Raw genomic sequence first — 21348 nt, 5'->3', positions numbered from 1 at the left:
CAAATGGCGCACAACTTCTCCTTCCTCTGGCTATACATGGTGCAGTCACGCCAGTTGTGTAATCACGCATGTATAGAGGGCAATAATGTCTGCCTCGTTCCACTGTCTTCCCCACCTCCACGCCCTACCCCTCCCCTTATTCCCCTCTCTACCATCCAGAGTTCCTTTATTCTTCCCTAACCCCTCACCCAGCTGTAAGTTTTCTAAGGCAGAAAAAGAAATGTAGGTGTAGACCCTGACTTTTTTAGTTTTCATCCAACCTTGCCAACTGCCCTTCTCCTATCATTTTCTACTTGCCGCTTTTGGCCAGATACCCAGCATTTTGTTAGGACGTGCACAGGACACATGTACGCAAGTAGGGGACACCTGCACTTAAATGTAAGTGACCGGTAAGTTTAAAATTACATGCCGAGTTCTTAATATGTGGAAAGATGAATATTATGATGTTTAAAACATTCTACCAGCAACTTTTGAATATTATAAAAATTTTGTTGTGATAATCCCAAAGTAGTTAGAAATTTAAAGACTTAAGTTAAAAATCACTTTTTAGAAATGTGCTTAATTATCCTAGACCTTATGTGCATATGTATTATTTATTCATTCACCATTCATTTGAAGTTGAAGTTTGTATAAATTGATGAGCACACAGGGCCTCATTAACTTGAGAGCTTTTAAGGACAAACCCAGGAATAGATAGTGGGTGGAAAGAAAAATGGGAGAATTAGCATTTATTGAACTAAATCCTTTAAACTGTGCTGGGCGTTATGTGTGCTATTTTAGTAAAGCCTTCCAGTATTTCCTCTGTACCTTGTTTTGAATATTTACTAAGCTCAGTAACAGATCTTGCTTCAGACCAGTGGGAAGTAGGTACCCATAGACACTCATGTTTTCTGTTTTTAATTAAGTCAGATAGAAAACAAAGTATAACGAAAAGCTCGAAAGCTCTACTGTGTCTCTGAGACTATGGTCATCACTCAGCTTCCCTCCATGTAGAGCCCCACTGTGACAGCCTTCAAAGTAGAAGTGTCACAGCCCACAGCATGAGGATCCCGTGCTTCTCTGCAACATAAATGCATATTTACACGTTCATATCTAATTTCATTTCACCCTTGAAAATGAAAACCTATGATGAAAATGCTAGTATTTAGGGTTTTTAGGCAACTGCTTGGCACATTATTGAAAGGTCCAGCACTATTCACCTGCCCTAATGAACAGAGAAGCAGCAGGAGATCCTCATTCTGTCAACACGTACACAGGAGCACACGTGTAAATTTCACATCAGTTTCAAGGGCTTCATTAATTTTATGAAACTGAACCATGGATCACAATTTAAAGATGCTAGATGGGCACCGTGATGCACACCTGTAATAACCCAACTGTTGGAAAGACTGAGGCAGGAGGATCGCCAGTTCAAAGCTAGCCTCAACAACATAGCAAGGCCCTACAACTTAATGAGACCCAGTCAAAATAAAAAAGGGGTCCTGATGATGTAGCTCAGGGGTAAAGTGCCCCTGAGTTAAATCCCCAGTACCAAAGATAAGTAAATAAATAAATAAAAGACAATAAAAAACAAAGATCCTAGCTTTATATTGGATTTTAAACAGTTTTACCTTGAGTTTCTCTATATAAATTGTTTTTAAATAAAAAAAGAAAGAATTTCTAAAAGGTCAAAACACTGGCTAAATGTAGGAGGAGGAGAGGGTACAATTAAAAGAAATTTAAATGTGGTTGTCCTTGAGCATATTAATAACCAGATAGAGGATGTTTGAAGTAAGAATGTCAGAGTCCCAGTTTCCAGTATGCTGTAACTCTCTAAAAAAGTCACGAATCTGTCACAGTTGGCATTTGTTGTATGATCAGACCATTTGGCAAATCTTTCCAAGGGTCTGTGTTACTTTAAAACATGTTTTGTTTACGATTTCTTCAGCAGCTCTGTGGGCTTCGCCTTCTGGGTTGCATGAATAACCTGGGCATTCTGTTGAGCTTGGGTGTTTTTTACTGCTTGACTAAACAAGACTTGAAGACATCTAAGTCCAAATAATTTGTGGCCTTCTATGTGCTCTCAGGTCAGAAGATCTTAGCTCTGTCTCCAATGTATGCTAAAAGTTTGTCTGAAAGCATAAATCGTGGGGTTGGGTCAGGTGATAAATTATGCCTTCTGCACTAAGTTATAGCTATAGTCTGTATAAGCAAAATAAATTGTTCCTCAGAACCAGCAAAACATCCCAGAAAAAAATCGTGAAACCTATCAGATTTAACAAAAAACTTATGTGTGAGAGATGATTACGACCACTCTTATTTCCTATTTTTTTTTACATATTTTTTCTTATTTTTATCTTGTAGTATTTTACAGACACCCATATAAATAATTCCCAGGTTTGCTCTGTATAATCTGTTACTCAGCCCAGGGGATTCTTCCTCCCTCTTCGAATTGGGATTAATTTTTCCAACATTCTTTTTGCCATAATTAGAAAAACAGAAGAATTATTATATTGAACATGGAGATAAGACTATGAAGGAGGAAGATGTTTTCCTCCCTAAGAGGAGAAAGATTGTCAGGATAGAGCACATGGAGACTTTGGTAACTGTCCCTGTTAAAGTGATGTGCTTCCTGGGGAAGGAAGGAATGCATGGCAGATGACATTCTCTTCTCCTGGCTGCTGTGACTTCTGTGAGAGCACAAAGTCAGAGCCCGTGCAGTGATTGGGATACCTGGGGCAAGGATGTTGGGGTAACCCGTTGGCCACATGCAGGGGTTTTCTCCTGGCAGTATGTACTAAGTGATGAAGGTCAGTTGTCCAACATCTTTCCTTCTGATGCATCCACATTATCAAAACTGAGAAGCTGGACAGGGAAGGAAGTGAGAATCTACTGCATTTTTCTGTTGCTTGATCAAGACTTCTTTGTTCAGCCTGGCATAGAATTGCTATTTCCCCTCTGGTATTCCTTTTAACCTGTGGAAGTCATTTATGTGCTTTTCTGAAGAAAAGAAGGTGGATACATTTGGCATTGAACTTTTAGAAATTTCACTCAACTCCTAGGTTTAAAGACAAAAATGGTCACAATCCACAGATTCCCCTGGGAGCTTCCCCAATTATTTTGGTGTTTTGGGTTTGGTTTCTTTTGGTCCCTCACCCCTCCAGCTTTTTCTTGCAACAGTGAAAAGGCATTTGACATTTTGAGAATCAGAATGGCAAAATAAACTCAACTGAGACCATCTCAAGCTGAGAGAGGTTTAACTCTCTTAAGTGTGCCTTTAAACCTACACACCGAGATTTTATACATTTTACATTATATGTTCAAGATTACTTGAAATCCAAGGTATAAAATTGAAATAACGGCCCTGAACCTTTTTGTAAAAACAGGAAAGAATCACTTTTTTCTTGGGAGGTAATTAACTTCTCTAGTCACAGTTCTGGAAACCACTAGGGTGCAATTTAATCCTCCAGGAGTAGGTTTTCTGAATAAGTCCCTTGTGACCTGGAAAGGTTAAGAGTCCCCCCATAAAATGAGTTATTTGCTTCCTTCTTCTTGGCAGACCTACACCCAGGGCTGTTAAAAGCTCTTGACAGTTCACTCACTCCATCAGGAAATGGTTTAGGGTAGAAGTGTCTATTATGGTCAGATGCCAGATTTCTCGAGTAAGCATAAAGCTACAGGGTGGGACAATAGGGACTTGTGAGTAGTCAGGTTTTAATGTGTTCCCGTGTGGACGGTCGAATAAAAAGCTACATATTCAGACATGATTGGCACTGAGTAGTCCTGTTCATCTTCCGTCAGTCAAATGTTTGTCACTTGTTCCAAGTCCAGGTCACCAAACTTAAGCAATTGTTAAAAAAAAAAAACAGATGGGAAAAGAATTCATCTGAAAAGTAAGGGTTTTAATTTAAAAAATACCTTGCAATTTAAAATATTACTTCTTACAAGGAAAGGCCGTGGAACTTCCTTCAAAATTACCTACATCTACCTGCTGTCAAAACATAAGACAACCCAGAATTCTCTTTTGGAATTAGTGAAATGAATTTTCTCGTCGAGAGTGGTTTGGATATGCTGTGGACTCTACTAAGTATTTTCTGGGACGATTTCCCAGTAAAAATGACTTCCTCAAAGACCTGGTTCACTGGGTAGATAGATCAAATGGTTTGTAATTTCAGTTGTGTTCTGTGAAAATCTGGAACGCTGCTCTGCTGATCAGAAGAGATGCTTATTTTCATGAATAAGATACCATGAAGGATATTCTATACTACTGCAACTATTTCTGAAATTTTATTTAGCTCTAGGTCTTTTATTAGTTTAATTAACTAAGATTTGTTAGCAGCCAAATTGTTCCAGTGTCAGGAGATCAAAATGAGTTATTCTCTAATGGTTCATGCCTCAAAAGGTAAATGTCCTGTTTTCAAGTTCTTTTCCTATTTGCTTTTGTTGTAGATGAAGCCTAATTCATTTTTGTAATGCCTTTTCTTAATCCTTTTAGAAATTTGTTTTTGAATAATTTTTTTAAAGGCAGTGTGATACCCTGGTGAACTTAGGACAAATTGAAAAGTGCCAAATCAGTTGCAAACAGGTAAGATGTGATTTTGAGCTTAAATACTCTTGGAAACAATAGTGACAAAAAAAAAAAAAAAAAGGATTTGATACATTTAGTCCCTCTGGAGCAGATCTTGTATTTTCTTTATTCTTTAGAATAAAGTTTAGATTGACCATCCACTACCAATGTAACCAAATTATAGTATTGATACATAAACTATCTTAACTATGAAGTAAGAGGAATTTTCCAGAAAAAATATTAGTTACAGAAAACTTACAGCCTTGAGAATAATTTAAATTGTATGCATACGGTTTAAAAATGTTTCTTGGACTATATTATTAGCATCATAAGCCACCAAATTCTTAATGTTTGTCTTTCTAATCATGAAAATTTAATCTTAAATGTGAGTGATGTGGTAGTACAACATTTAATAGCAGTTACTTTGAAAATTTCTTTCTATATTGTATAGAGATACCAAGTGTTATTGTAGAGATATCAGGTATGTTTTTCTGCTATTCCTGTACGAATGTTTCTTCTTTTTCATTAAAATTTAGGAAATTCATCTTCATCCTAGTATAATAAAATAAACCTCCCTAGACAATCAAGATTCCCTATATTCTGAGTTACATGATGTAGCTCTAGAAATAACCAGTTTTACACCTTGGGGAAATCCCTTTTGTAGCCAAAAGTGTGGGCAATTATTTCTTTATTTGAAGGAAAGATGCATGAATCATATACCTAAAGAACGGCTCCCTCCCACCTTTTTTTTTTTAACCTAAAGTAAGTGAAAATATAGAAGTACAAGAAAATGTTAACCTGTTTCCTTTCTTAACTGAAAATGTTCATTTTTTGAGGTGTAGCAACAACCACCATTTTATTTCATTTGATTTATCTGACTTCTCTCCAACACAGGAGCTAATTCATTTTTTTGTTTTGTTTTGTTCATTTCAAAGCATAATTCCTAGAAATAAATGTGTTTACATGGTCAAAGCAACCAAGCTGAATCCTGCAATTCTTTTCTTGAGGAATGTTCTAAAGTTTTCCTGAATTATTGTCCCCACCTTTTGCTTATTGCGATGTAGGCACAGGAAGAAAAAGCTTGTGTTTATGTAGTTGGACACACAATGTATCTTTGGGCTCACGTGTACATGATGAGGTCAGAGCTTATTCTGGGCTCACAGGGCTCATTACTATGCAGGAGCTGAGGCCTGGGGTATCCTCACAGCCTGTTTCATTATCAAACTCTGGGGATTTTTGGAGAGAGAGTTAGTAATATAATTCTGAAGCATAAAGCATAAAGAAATGGCAGCATTAAGTGAGATAAGCAGTTGAAAACAAGTGAGCACATTTACCATTTAATTATTCATCTTCTATTAAGAAGATAAGGATGAATTTAGCACTAGAACCCTTGAGTGTCACAAAAGCATAACTTTTAACTAAAACCTTGAATCATTTTCTAGTAATCCTCTAATCAGATTAACAGAGGACAGTCCTATGTTGCTACACCCCGATTTTGATGCATTAGCTTAAGAATAACCAAGTGCCAAAAACTGAGAACAGAAAATGAGAGATTGAACAAGTGAAATCTGACACTTCAGCACAATTAGAAGGGCTGATATCAGTGTGTTCCAAAAGGATATTACTGTAATCCCCTTTGCATGCATTCATTTTTCCATGATTTCAGTAACCTGAATCAACTTTCATCTGAAAATATTAAACGGAAAATTCCAGAAATAAACTATTCATAAGTTTTAAATAACTTATTTCAGTAGATTATTATTGTTTGATTTTATTATTAACTATTGTTAATCTCTTGCCATGACTAACTTATAATTAAAATTTATCAAAGATATGTATGTATAGGGGAAAACATAGTGTATACATTAGGGTCCAGTACTAGTTGAGGTTTCAGGCATCCACTGGTGGTCTGTCCATTACTGTCCATGAACTTATGAGAACAGAAAGTCAGGCAAGGACTCCTAGAATGCACTCTTTCCTAACCATCCAGCAATCTCTTTGTCAAGTCTATGAGTTCATTTGTGGACTGTCTTTAGTTTGGTCCATGGCAGATTCTCTTTGAAAGGCAGGATCACATAGTGGTGGGAGAAAGGACCCTGAACAGCTGGTCTGGCCTGTTCCTGTCAGAGCACTGACGAGCTGTGTTTCCCTGGGCTGACCTGTAGCCCATGTAACCTCAGCCTACTACGTGTTCATAACTCATCTGTAAGGTAGAGAGAGCAGCTCTCTGTCCTAGAGCTGGGAGGAAGATCTGAGTTGCCATGCACAAACCAGTTCAATCATTGCCTCCTTCACAGTCAACAAATACTGAACTGTTATTGGTTAGAAGAAAGAAGGGAGTAGGAGTTGGGGCTAAGGACTAAATAGAAGAAACACGTACATGTTGAATACCTGGGGTAGACCAAGCAATCATGTTGGGTAACTGACACAGAGTGTTTTTCATCTTCAGGTGCTCCCTCTCTGAAACACACTGTTTTCTATGCTGGGCCCACACCTGTAATCCCAGTGACTTGGGAGGCTGAGGCAAGATCTCAAGTTCCAAGCCAGGCTGGGCAATTTAGTGAGACCCTGTTAAATAAAAACAAAAGGGCTGGGGGCGTAGCTCAGTGGTAGAGTACCCCTGGGTTCTCACCATCAAATAAATAAATAAATTGCTATCTGAATTGCACAGATGGGAAAACTAAGGCTTTCATGTTGACTTTTAAGTGAATAGTAACATTAATAATCAGTAAATGAGAGAGTGTGAGAGTGTGCTATTTGTGCTGATAGAGGAAGACAAAGGGGAGACCAGATGTTAGTTATCACAAATGACCATTCCCCATTCTGCAAATTGAGATGATAATGATGCCAAGGCCAATCTGGGACACTGGCTTATTGGTGACAGTTCTTTCAGGAAAAATACCTTATGGAAACATTCATAGGTGGCCAACTAGAAGGGGAAAAAAAGGGACAGTGAAAAACAACCCTTACATTTTTAATTTAAGTGCTTTTTTGTATATGAACTCATAAAAGAAAGAAAACCATTTTCTCCAAAGCAATATATCTTTTTTAAGAGAGAAAAATGGAGTAGGGCATCTTGAGGAAGCACAATATGCTGGTCAGCTGCATCTGTGAGGACGAGCAGGAATAGCATGGTTAAATGCATTTAGTGGAGCCCTTTCTGTCTCCAACCTTGAAAGTATAATTGCAATAGTACTAGAGGGATTTTTTTTTTAAGACTTGGTGGTTAAAAACAAGCAAGCATCAAGGTTATGTAGTATCTTGATTGTACAATCCTGTATATACAATGACCCTCACAGTCCAAAATAGTCAGCCTTTAACTCTGATGTTTCAAGGATTTTTTTAGTTAGCTTGTATCTTCTTTTAAATATGGATTTTATAAAAATAGCTTATCAATTATTTTCTTTTCTACATTTCTTCTGAGATTGGAAAGGTCATTCTGATTCGTAGATTCAACCAGATTTCACAGTACATATGAGAATTGTAATGATACACTGCCAAAAACTGTGTTTCAATCTGTGATGTCTGTCTGTCTTGGAATTAAGGATAGTCACATTTCTTCTAGGAAAACAAGGAATAAGTCAAGCAGATGAGCACAGATTTATTTTGTTCCTGTCGTATGTGTGTATTTGTTAAGTATAGGCACGTGGCCTCAGTGGCAGGCATGAACAAGCAAGTACAGAGCAGTTGGCTCTGGTGGTTGGGGTTCCCAAGAGAGCCAAAAGAGTGAGCTCACATCTGGCCCCTTGGAACTCACACTGAGCAGGACAACCAGAAGCATAACAAATTTAACAGATGATGTTAAATGCAATAATGGAAGTTTGCACAGCCTTTCTGGTGGCACAGAGAAAAGGCACCAAATTCCACTTGGAATGACAGGAAGAAGGTCCCAATCTAACAGTGAAGGACAGGCACATTTCTATAGAATATTCTGTAGAATATGGATAACAGAGGAAAAGCATTCTAGGCCACATACACACTGTCTCTGGGAGTAAATTCAGTACCTTCCAACTTTTCCAGATGCCCATGACACATCGGTTCATAATTACCAGGTTTGCTTGATGGCCCCCCGTTCTATTCTTGGCATGAATTTTTACAGGTGATTGTTTTAATGAAGAAGAAATGTGTATCTCAGCAAAACATTTTATAAAAGCATATAACAACAACACAGCAATGTAGAATGCACATATCAGTGGAAGAATTATTGAAGAGAAAGGGAACTTTGCCCTGTTAAAAAATTAGGATGAATGTTTTCATGGAAAACTGGAATAAGAATGAAATGGAACCAATTACAAAAAAAAAAAAAAATTGAAGCACTTAAGAAGAAATTTAATTGTTGTTGAAAAAATTAGATTCTATTGGCTTAAAAGAACTTAATTAAATTTCAAAGTAAAATAACTACAGTTTAACAATGGCCTTTCTCTAGAAAAACTACAAGGTCTCTTAGAGCTTATCAGGCATTCCTTGAATTACAAATGAATAGTGGTTAGATTGCCTGTTGTTTTTCTTACTTTGGTTATTGTACGTGTTGCTGATGCTGAGATTTGTTTTGTGCAGCATGACGTCTTTCCATAGCATTGTGCACATAGAAACACATCTTATGTAGACCCCCGAGTATGTGAATGGGAGAAGAGAAGGACCTCACTGAAATCTGACATATCCAAAATCTATTCTCCTTCTCTAGAAGAACAGGCATATTTGAAAAGAAAATGTTGATTAAGGAAGACAGTCAACATGTGTGTTGAAAATGCTAAATGCTCTAATAGAAATGACAGTGGGTCAAAGTAATTAATTACTCATTAATAAAGGACTGGGAGAAGAGTTTATAAGGGAGAATTCCTTCAGGGATGAATTAGTGGCACCTCTGACCCAAAGCCAATAAAAGAAGTAATATTTTGCACAAAGGTGAAAACATTTTTCTTATTTTTCCCCCAACAGCCTCGTCATGTGTTCACCATGCTGAAGAAGTATGTCCGTGCAGAGCAGAAAGACAGGCAGCATACCCTAAAGCATTTTGAGCATGTGCGCATGGTGGATCCCAAGAAAGCTGCTCAGATCCGGTCCCAGGTAAGCACTGTGTGTGGGAGGCTGCAGCCCTGAAAGTCCAGGGTTCTTGATTCTTGGGAGGCTGTAGGATCTTCAGGTATTCCCTATGGTCTGTGTCTCTCTGGCAAGAGCTCTCTAATGCCAGGTGAATTGTGAAAGTTAATCAGGTAGCAATATGTAGTTTGACATCTTGTAAGTTATGCAAATAATCAGTAATAAAAAATCTTTTAAGTGTCCACTGCCACTGATTCTTAAATGAACCATTTAAAACTGACCACTAAAATAAAGAAAATGAATCTAAAACCTGTTCAATTGACTCAACTAAACTGTGACAGGCAATCATAAACTTCATTGCCACCCCAAGGTTTAGATTTAATGTGAGCCTGAATGAAGCTCTGTAATGCTTCATATTCTCTCCTCCCCAATGACTGAAAATGGGGATCTATCTCTGGAAGTCTGACATTTTCTGTTTCCCTAAATGGAATAATTTTAAACTATTTATATTTAGCACAAAATAATCCAATCACATTGAAGTGTTCTCATCTATTAGGAAATTGTAAAGAAATATATTTAGGAAATCAGAGGCTATTTAGGAAGGCTCAGTCTTAGAAATCAGAGTTGGCACAGGTGGTCTTTTTAATTGACTGCTCCACGCATACAAAATGCTGGTAAATTTAAAGATAAAACTTCAAGCTGCACTTAAAAGTTAGAGAGAAAAAAAAAAATAGGAGAAAAAGAAAAGCAAAATGCCCTTTAAGTTAAATATTCCAGCCACGTTGGTGAGTTTCATTTTGGAAGTTTGTATCTGTCTGCAGTGCTTGATGAGGAAAATAACCATCCCCATCCAAGAGATTGTTCACCTGGACTTGTCCTTCAATGCAGGTTATGACACACCTCCGTGTGATCTATGAGCGCATGAATCAGTCTCTGTCCCTGCTTTACAACGTACCTGCAGTGGCTGAGGAGATTCAGGATGAAGTTGGTAAGTGAGCTATTCTTTTGATACCCTGCATGTAAACACCTCTTCCCCAGGAGGAGAAGTCAGGGAAGTGAGTTTTTCCATATCAGGATCACATGCGTTTGAGTACATGCAAGTTAAAAGGCCAGATTACCTTTTACAGCAAAACTCTGTGTTCGCCCTCAATTTTACAATTGCATCAGTTTTTAACTCTCCACATGTGTGATATTGGAGGAATATAACTTAGCCTGTGAGATACTTGCGTAACTATAAGCCACTTATATTGAAGTGTACTTGTCAGCGATTGTTTTCTGATTTATTCAATCTTGTGAGTATCTCCTTCAGAGGCTTTGCTGTTTGACAGTTAAGGAAAAAACCTTCCTTTGTCACCACAACATTATGAGTGACATATTAGCCCCATTTTACAAGGGCTTAAAATGAAAAAGTTCGAACTTAGGATTTAAGTAACTTACTTCTCTGGGTTCCACACATCTGATGTAGCACGGCCAGAACTGTGATGTTCTGACCTTGAGGTTATGGTTATGGTCAATAAATCACACCTCTCTTTGATGGGAAAAAATACCACATAATCAGAGAAATGAGAAATAACACTCCATTTATGTATAAGCTATCAAAATGTGTAAGTGCATTCTACTGTCTTGTACAACAAATTAGAACAAATTTAAAAAATTTTAAAAATAACTCAAGTGTTCTCTAAACCACATTGTTGTTTAGACTTAAAAGGTCAAGGACTATTAAACTTACTTTGAAATAATACCATCAGGAGTTAGAAAAATAATGCAGAGAAGGAGCATGCATTGCCACCCAGTTTCCTCAGGAATGACATCTTACATAACTGGTTGGCATGTTATCAAACCCAGGAACTTAACATTGTGTGCCCACTATCTTTTATGTCCCTAGTTTTCCTAATGACACATTTAGTATTTCATATGAGTAAGTCCTCCCGTTTTTGTTTTTCTTGGAAAGGGAACAAAGTATTGCATAACACAGTGTTCCAAAAAATCTCCAAAATGCCACTATCTCACAAAGGCACATAGGTGATAATTCTGGTGGTGAATCTTTCAGCTTAAAGCAAATGCATGTGTACTAGAGACTTGGTGCATATATAATCAGCAGATAAGCAGTATGTATCTGGCATATCCTTCTCCAGAAAGAATCCTGCTCCTTGTTAATTGAGTTGGAATTAGATACAAATTATCATCTGAAATCAGGACACCCATGTTGCTATGGATGTAATTGCTACTGTGAAGTCCCCGCTCAAGACCACAGTTGGGTTGCTTTTTATATTTTATGCTAATACTGTTTTACTCTTTCCTTTCTAACTTACCACTGCCCTGTAAATATTTTTCATATTACTGTCAAGTATTTGGCACATCTCAGGTGATTATGGTCTGTTCAGTGCTACGTGTTAGTGGATGGAGCAAGTGCGCTTCAGGCTACACACTTGCAAAAGAGACCTCATAATGTGTCCTCTAAGCCTCTGTTCAGAAGGGGGAACTCAACACTGAGCAAGATCTTACAAGCAGGAGTCAATGGAGTTTTTACTCTGCACCTTGGATTGAGAACACAAATTTCCAATTTATTTTTCACTCTGTTTAAGAAATGAATATAGTTTTTCGATATACTTTTAGGACAGAAATTAATAAGGAACTTCTAAAATGTTTTATATAAAATGTAAGAAAGTTCTCTAAAAAGTTTTATAAAGGATAAAATCAGTTAATATATCACATTCTTAATGAACTGAAGCCAAAATCTTCTAGATGAATGTATTTTTACTTTATGATTATCTCAAGCCTATTTTCATGTGTGACTTCAATTGAAGGTGGCGTTAATGATAGCAGACTGAGGAGGAATAAGCCATTACGAAGATCTAGAAAGGGGATGACCTACTCCTCTTGCACTTGTAATTATATGTGTCTTTCTAATTAAACTATCGGAATTTACCATTTGACAATATACTACTGAACACATGAGCCACTAGTGAGTCACATTTCCACAGAACAGATGGCAATTCAGATTCTGGAGTGTTGCAGAGTGCCCAAGAATAGGGCAACCCAGTAGATTTCAAATCTCAGTGCCAGGAAAGATATTTAGATAAGTAGAATCATGGAGGGTTTTTTTTTTTCTTCTCCTTCTTTTTAAAAAGCAGCAGCAGCAGCTCTGCCATTAACTGGAATCAAGAACATTTTTAAAATATATGTTTCATTCTAAATTTACTGGACACCAAGTCCTGAAAGATTATCTCCTTTTTTTTTTTTTTATCTTTAATTTGGAATCTTAGGTGCTTCCATTTTTAACGTCTATTTTCTATAGAAAGAGAAGCTTGCAGTAACGAACTTCCATTAATTAGACTGTGCACCCTTTGAGCTTCTAATACCAAAACTAAAGAAGAGAACTCTTTGGGGGAGAATAGCTTTACTGAGTTGACCTCAGTGGACTTCTATCTTTCTTCATTTGAAGGAATATTTTATTAAAAGAACACACTCTTAAATTGGATGTAGATGAAACAAGATTGGCCATGGGGTGCTAATTGTTTGTGCTGAGTGATAGTTGGGAGTTCCTTATATTATTCTCTACTTCTGTGTATGTTTGAAATTCTCGGTAATAAAAAATTTGATGGTTTTTTTTTTTTTTGCATCCTTTCTATGTAAAATCCTCATTCATAGATTTCTCCCAGTTTACGTCTTAAAATGTTATTAGAGTCTCTAATTTCATGCTTTGTCATTAGTCTGGTTGGTGTTTTCTGCCATTTCTCTCAACAATCCAACTTTAAGATTTACAGTCATTTCAGTACAAATAAGGAGGATACTAAAATTCAGAGCTGCTGGCAAAAGACATGATATGAAAGTACCTAAAAAATGCATGCCTTTTGTATAGAAGGTTGTGCTTATAAATGCCAGCAATTAGGATGGTTATTGCAGTCAGTCATGTGGAGAGAGTTACAGTACTTGAATTAAATGATGGCAACAGGTGCTTTCTGGATGAAGGAGCATCACTAGTCTGAGGAACTTCCAGAATCGGTTTCTATCATGAGTAGGTCTACCTACTACTGTGAATTAGGCTCCCAGTGGGATTTCTCCATTGTTGAAAATCAGAGGAAGAAGGGACTCATACCAGACAGAGAGAAGGCTGTGGTTGGAGGTGGGGATTGGAATCAAATTTGTGGGAATAAATAAATAAACAGTGACTGGAGCACATGGTTCATCGTGCCAGTGAATTCTGGCCCCAGCCTCTTTTTACCCCCTGTGCTTCCCTGAGACATCCCATCTGTTAATGCTACTTTCCTGCTAACTCCAGTAAATCCCAGATCCATAGGTCTAGCAGCAGCCTGTCTACTGAGTCCTAGTGCCACCTTCCTGGTCATCAGAAGCTCACATGCCTTCACAACTTCAGTCTGTGTATAGGAGAGAACTCAGTGTGTCCTTCTGCAGATTGACTTGTTTTACACTCTCTGTTGTTATGGGTTTTCCCCATTTGGCCTAAAATTATCCACAATGTCTTCTTCTCCTTCACCCATGTTTTCCACAACCCCAAGTCCTCTCTCTTTTGCCTTCTATTCCTGCATGTTCACATGAAATCCCTGCACATCCACCACTTTAGATCAGTTCCTACCCTCATCATTTTCCTGAACTCCCAACTGGTCACACTGCCCCTTTCTCTCAGTCCCTTCCCATGCAGATCTTTCCTTTTCAGCACTGCCAGATTCCCTGCTGAATAGAAATGACAGCTGCACATGAAGCTTTCTTGATTAAAAAGTTGCATCCTTCAAGAGTCAACTGAAATGTCCATTCTCCTATAAACACTAAATTTGCGTAAGGAATGAAAGGGAAAAGTGATCATTTGGTGATAAATGTCTGGGACATCAGTAGCCCTGGTTCTTGAAAGTTCACCATTATAGTACAGGACCATCACATTTAGAGTCATGAAGGATGGCCATTCTATTCCTCTCTCACACAGCCAAGCCTGCTGGCACTGGGCTGTGTCCACCTGAAGCAGGGCTTGCTTGTATTTCATATAGATGTAACATATGGACTGGTGACAGTCCTGGGGGTTTCAGTGATCATGTCCCATTTGCAGCTGAAGAAGGTGAACCTTAGAGAGGCCACTAACTTAACAGCTCAGAAAGTGCAAGGATGAAAGTGGGCTTGAAGCTAGGGTCTCTTGGCATCGCAGATCCACATTCTTTCTGTTACCGGTTGTCACCTCTAAGGTTGAATTTTCTTTTTTTTTAACCTCAGTGTCCAAAGCACTGGGTAACTACCTCTAATGCTATACTATATTCTATACTGGTTTCTGTCTCCACCAGTCCTCCATCCCAGAAGCTCTTCTGGGCCATCCGTGTCTAGGTTGTCTGCCTCAGGATCCAGCAGGGATCCTGGTACTTTATAGGTGTTAATAATTATAGACATAAGCTTGAAGCAAAGCCCCAGGCTGCAAGGTGCTCCTCCTTCCTTAGCACCCAGCATAAGCATTGCACAAAACAAATCTCTGCTCAGTCACAGCGTTCTCCAGAGCTGTGGTAATTGATTAAGCCAACAGCATGCATGCGGTTGGCAGAGATATCAGAGAATAAAGCAGAGTTCCAAAGACTGTTATTAATAACATTGCACAACATAGTTCTATGTTGTACTGTGACTCTCCGCTCTTTGGTCATCTCCCCAATTCACATACTTTATCACTCATTTATTAATTAGGCTGTCTGATTTGACTGCCCTGTGAATTTTCCAACTTCTCTATTCTTTCATAAAGTGGTTAAACTTCTATTATTTTATAATATTTTTATAGTCTTGTTTGAATTATTATCTGCAAGTTTCCAGGCTCATTTTTTACTTGATGTTTTCCTTTGTTAAAAAAAAGAAACGATTATTTGCATAAAAATTATGAAACTTTCTTGCTAAGAAAGGCTGAAGGCGCTATTTGTAGAGAGGAGAAATTCACTCATCTTTTTTAAATAGCTGTTCAGGGCTTTATCTTTTCATTGAACAAATGATAGAATCATTATTTTAATGAAAATGTGGCCCCCTCTAATACCCATATTCTACTGGAATCATCTTTTTTTTTTTTTTTTTTTTTGGAATCATCTTTTAACCCTTCAAAAAGGTGGAAAAATTCCTTTATCCCTACTTTCATTCAGTTCAGTTTTGTTTGAAAATGACTGGATTTTTTTTCACCCTTTGTAATCTTTCTAACATTTATGCAAAAAGGATTCCGGACTACTCTATTTATTGGCACCGAGGTTATTTATCAAAGTGCTTCATTTTGCAGTTACCTCAAGGCTAAAAATATTGTAGCTCTCAATTCAGAGATGACTGTTTTACAGAATGCTATAATGACCAATTTATGAGATAGGCAGTAGGAAGGAAAGGGGAAGGAAGACATAATTGTTTCATATCCTGGTTTTATTTTTTTCTCTTAGCATTCAAAATTAATAAAAAGATGAATTATTATAAACCAGATGCGGAAAGGCTCTCTGGCTAAACAAATCCATAGTTAATGGGGTCGGTATCGAGAGATGTGGCAGGGAATCAAGAAACCTATTCTAATGAGAGATGCTTATTTTTTATTACGAATTTACTGTGGCCTCTTGAAAAAATTTTCCACTCTTCAGGACAAATGCAGCATGCTTATTTCAAAGACTGAGTCCATTCTCTATCCTTAATAAACCTATCGATTTGGGAGTCTAATGAATCTAAACTAGACTAGGCTTAACGTGGAATATTGTTAGGACTTCCCAGTCCAAGAAAATAGAACATTTAAATTCTGTTGAGAATTGTAAGTATACTTATGTGTAATTGTTAATCAATAAAGAACATCAAGAAGGCAGGCATGGTGGCACATGCCTGTAATCCCAGCAGCTTGGGAGGCTGAGGCAAGGGGATTGCAAGTTCAAAGCCAGCCTCAGCAATTTAGTGAGTAGTGAGACTGTCTCAAATTAAAAAATAAAAGGGCTAGGGATGTGGCAGAGTGGTTAAGTGCCCTTGGGTTCAATCCCTAGTAGCAAAAAAAAAAAAAAAAAAGAACATCAAGAAATGAATTTCTGAAAATCATAAAGTAAATAAAGTAAGAGAGGTGTCTGCTTAGTTCTGTTGTTTTGGGTTTTTGTTTTGATACTGGGGATGGAACCCAGAGGTGCTACTCTATCACTGATCTGCATCCTGGCCCATTTTATCTTTTTATTTTGAGACAGTCTCACTAAATTGCTGAGACTGATCTCAAACTGTAATCCTCTTGCTTCAGCCTCCAAGTTGCTGGGACTACAGGTGTTCGCCACCCCGCCTGACTGATTTAATCTGTTCTTATTCTTTGTTTTTCACGTCAGGTGACTTCTAAATGTATGTAGATTTTACAGCTGACTTAGCGTTTGGAAATCGCATTTATTTGTATCATAAGCAACACAGGCGTGTTTCCCTATTGGTTTTATAATAGTCTCAGAGCCTTTGTTGTATTTTCCCCAGTATCATTAGCTGAATAGCAGGCCCACTCTGAGCAAGGTAGGTACTCCTCCAAGGTAGAACCACTCGTTTTATAAACGAAAATGCATGTCAAGTGAATGAACCTACATCTGAAGCACTTTGGTCTTCAAAATGGGAGGATATAGGGCTGGGGTTGGAGCTCAGTGGTAGTGGCTCTCTCTACCTATTTTAGATGTGACATATGTAAGTCTTCTTTTTTCTAGCTTAGCAACTTAAATATGGCATTTATAAATACAGCCTGTATGTTTAAAAGTTGACACGCAACTTATCAGTGTCCCTAGATATTTTTGATAGTTTTCCATTCTGGCAAAAATAATTTTAAAGAACAAATCAGTCCTAAAGCTGGAGACATAGCTCAGTGATAGAGCATTTGGCTAGCATGCCTGAGGCCTTGGGTTCCATCCCCCCCAGTACCAAAACAAAGAAGAAAGAAAGGAAGGAGGGAGTGAATCCTTTTAGCAAAAGTAAACAGAAAACACTTTCTAGAAAGGATGAATGTCAGAAAGGCTTGTTGTTTAAAAGAGCACTATCTCTGCCATCTACCATTCTAATAAACAAATTATGGACATTAATATAAATAATTCAGTACAGCATATTGGTCTCATTTATTGTCCTCCAAATGACACAGGCAGTTGTTAGATGAATTAAACATCAACGACGTTTATTCTCCTCATTCCATTTTGGTGGCTCACTGTGAGTCATTTCATTCCATCCAAATAAAGATGACCATTCAGATACTTTGCCCCTTTATTAATTGGGTTGTTTGCCTTCTTCTTGTTGAGCTGCAAGAGTTCTTTATACATTCTAGATAACTAAACTCTTATCAAATACAATTTACAAATATTTTAACCATTCTGTAGATTATCTTTTTCCTTTCTAATAGTTTTCTTTTGATATGCAAATTTTTCATTTTTTTTTTTTTAGGAGGTCCAGTTGACCAGCTCTTTATTTTGTTGCTATTGCTTTCCTATTATATAGAAGAAACCAGTGCTTGATTCAAGGTCACAAAAATCCATACCTCTGTTTCCTTCTAATAGTTTTGTAGTTTTGGCTCTTCCAGTTAAACCTTTGATCCATTTGGAATTAATTTTTGTATATGGTGTGAGGTGTGGGGTCCAACTTGATTCTTTTTCATCGGTTTGTCCAATGTCCCAGAACCATTTGTTAAAAAAGATTTTTCTTCTCCCTGTTGAATGATTTTTGCACTTTTGTCCAGATTCTTGATTATTGTAGCTTTGTAGTCAGTTTTGAAATCAGGTGTGAGTCTTCTACCTTTGTTGTTCTTTTTCAAGATAACTTTGACCAATTAGGGCACCTTGAATTTCTATATGAATTTTAAGGTATTTTTTCCTCTGGGGGGGGCGTAGATAAAGATAGGGATCATTGGATCTATAGATTAATTTGGGGAATGTTGCTATTATAAATTTTAATGAAGTTTAAACAGTATTATAACTACCACAAAAGATGTCCACTAGGATATGTTTCCAGTTGGGGCGCCATTCAGGAAGGTGAATATTTTTTTACTCCAAGTTTCTAGAGAATCTCCTTGTGAGCTTTTCCTTAAACTATGATAACTGTGACACAATAATGGTTTTTGTCTGTTTTAGTTTGAAGCCCTTTCGTGTGTGTGTGTGTGTGTGTGTGTGTGTGTGTGTGAGAGAGTCCTGTGACCAAGTGGACAAAGCCTGAGGCAGGGTCTCCCACGCCCAGCTCTGCTGATCCTGTGATGATCCAGTGCCCTTCTAAATTTATTTTCTCAACTCACCAACTCTTAATGTGTGTCCCTATAATTTGAAACAAAATCAAAAGAGAAACCATAGCAAAAATGACTGGGAGGGAAGTCAGACCACAGTGGTGACTGCAAGGCTGCATCCTGGCATGGAACGCAACAACAGATGTATCCTGGCTTTTTCTGGAGTCTTGGGAACAACCAATAATTTGGGATGGTAACAGGGCTGGTCATTCTGTTTTTCACAAGCAGCTGCCTTCAAGGTTCATTTAAAGAGAGAGAGAGAGAGAGAGAAAGAAAGAAAGAGTAGTGATGTTTACCCCCTGAATGTGAAGATGAATCCAAATTGAGATCAATTTTGAAATATGTTTCCACAAAGACTAACTGGGAATGAGATGAATTTGTTTTCATGTGAAACAGAGTTTGGAAGGAATGTTAATTTGCCTCTTGCTGTTAAGCTCAGAAACAGATTTTGCAGTCTATTCTCTGAGTAAGCCCCATTATTCTTTGTAACAGTTCTTCTGTCACACACACTATAGGCTGCCTTAGAAAGTAAATCATAGAAGGTGAGGTGTAGCATCTCATTAAAATCATAGATCAATATATTTGTGTATTCCAAATTAATTTTCCTTGAAATGTGGCTCTCATAGAGCTTTTTGGGTTTGGAGCATGAAACAAGTGATCAGAGGGTCAAAGCTAGGCAGTTGACAGGTGCATTGACCTAAGGCAGTAGATTTTAAATGACCTATTTAATCTGTTCCCCAAAACTGTTGTTCTTTTACATGTACTCATAAAAGCATGAGTTAAATCTTATGTCTTTGAAATAGCAATTGGAAGCTACTTGTATTGTCTCGTACTTGTCTCTACTTTTGGTTTGGGTGGCATGAGGTAAGTCTGCCTGTCCTTGAAGGCAGATATCCAGGTGTGTGTCTGTGCCCTCAGCTTTGCTGTAGCTTTGACCTTGTTGCGTCATTCCTCAGGCCAGTGCAAAGCAGAGACAAGCTGGTCTTCTAGAAGGAAAGGGGGGAGCTGCAGGCTTCATACCACTCAGAGGCAATAGTCAGAGCCAGCCTGGCCTTGAAAAATACTAAATTCTTCTCTTTTAGAGTCTGTAACAGGGAAGTGAAGATCTGAGGCTATTGCAAGTTCCTTTTGAAGTTTTGCCAAGTTACAGAGGAACTTCCTGGGGCATGAGCGGTAGAGAGCTGTAAGTGTAAGAAGGAGCATGACATATTAATGTGGTTAGACTTATTAGCGATGCATACTGTTTTTATTTAGGAAACTCTAAAAGCAAACCAAATTTCATATTCTGAGAAGTGTAGGAGGTTTTTTGAGAGATATGCTATTTGAAATTCTGAATTAGTTAACGTTTTTTAAAGTTCTATCTTTATTTTATTGATGGGTATTGAGTCTTGAAAAGAATAAAATTTGGTTTCCTCTGAAATCGTAGTTAGTATCTTTGGTAGGAAAGTTGCTACACATACTGGTGACAACGTGACATTCACTATAAAAAGAAATGCCAGGTATCTACCTGGGCATGAAAACTATTGATCATTTTGTAATGTGATCTTTTTTTTTCCCCCGGTAATACTGGGGATTGAACCCAGGTCCTCATGGATGCCAAGCAAGCACCCTGCCACTGAGCCACAAGTCACTAGCCCACAATGTGACCTTTCTTAAAACAACATGTTTTTCTTTCCTAATGACAAATGGCATGTGTTTCATGTTACTTGGAAGTTTCCAAAGATACCAATTAACGGTTCTAAAGAATTTCTATATGTGAACTTTAATTGTTAAGAGTTATAATTTTTAAGTAATTGTACCTTTCAAATAATAAATAGCCATTATCAGATGAAAGGAAAATTAACTTTATTGTTGCCATTGAGATATCACTGGGTTAAAGACATAACTCTCAGTTACCACTCTGATTATTGAAGGAGTTCTTAGAAAGTGTTATAGGCAGGAGGATCACAAGTTCAAGGCCAGCCTCAGCAACTTAGTGAGGCCCTAGGCAATTTAGTGAAATCCTGTCTCAAAATGAAAAATAAAAAGAGCTGGGGATATAGCTCAGTGGCAAAAGCATCCCTGGATTCAATCCCCAGTACTAAAAAAAAGAAGAAGAAGAAAAAGGAGAAGAAGATGTCAAAAGTATATACATGGTACTTGCATTGGCAAAGTAGATCCTAAAATTGGAATACAAGAAAGTTAGCATGGTCCCTCCCAGGGAAGACATGCAGATGAGTGAAATGTTCCACATTGCTCGACTCCATCTCTGTGAGCCACTAGAGTAGAAAAGCCAGAGAACAGCGAGTAGAATGGGAATTGCCAGGGGCTGGGAAGAGGAGGGAATGTGGAATTAGTGTCTCATGGTTATAGAGTTTTGGTTCAGGAAGAAAGAAAAGCTCACTTGGGAAGATGGATGGTGGAAGTGGCTGCCCAGCAGTGTCATGTCGGTGCCTCTGAGTTGAATACTTAATGGTAAAAATAGGGACCAGTGGCATAGCTCAGTGGTAGAGCAGGTGTTTAGCATACACAAGTCCCTGCATTGACTCCCCAGAACCAAATAGATAAATAA

General features: G+C 37.8%; 1 protein-coding gene across 6 annotated transcripts in view; it reads left to right on the top strand.

Moving 5' to 3' along the window:
• Positions 1-21348, top strand: part of App (amyloid beta precursor protein) — a 241852-nt gene that overhangs the window by 173318 nt on the left and 47186 nt on the right. For all 6 annotated transcript variants that reach the window (XM_047564664.1, XM_047564660.1, XM_047564663.1 and 3 more), the window contains 2 exons: positions 9485-9613; positions 10475-10574. In XM_047564664.1, the coding sequence (XP_047420620.1) occupies positions 9485-9613; positions 10475-10574 (229 nt within the window). The remainder of the gene's footprint in view (positions 1-9484; positions 9614-10474; positions 10575-21348) is intronic.

Source organism: Sciurus carolinensis, chromosome 9 (genome assembly GCF_902686445.1).
Source record: "Sciurus carolinensis chromosome 9, mSciCar1.2, whole genome shotgun sequence".
NCBI lineage: Eukaryota > Metazoa > Chordata > Mammalia > Rodentia > Sciuridae > Sciurus > Sciurus carolinensis.
The sequence above is the reverse complement of the archived record's forward strand: the minus strand, read 5'-3'. Positions and strand labels throughout refer to the sequence as shown.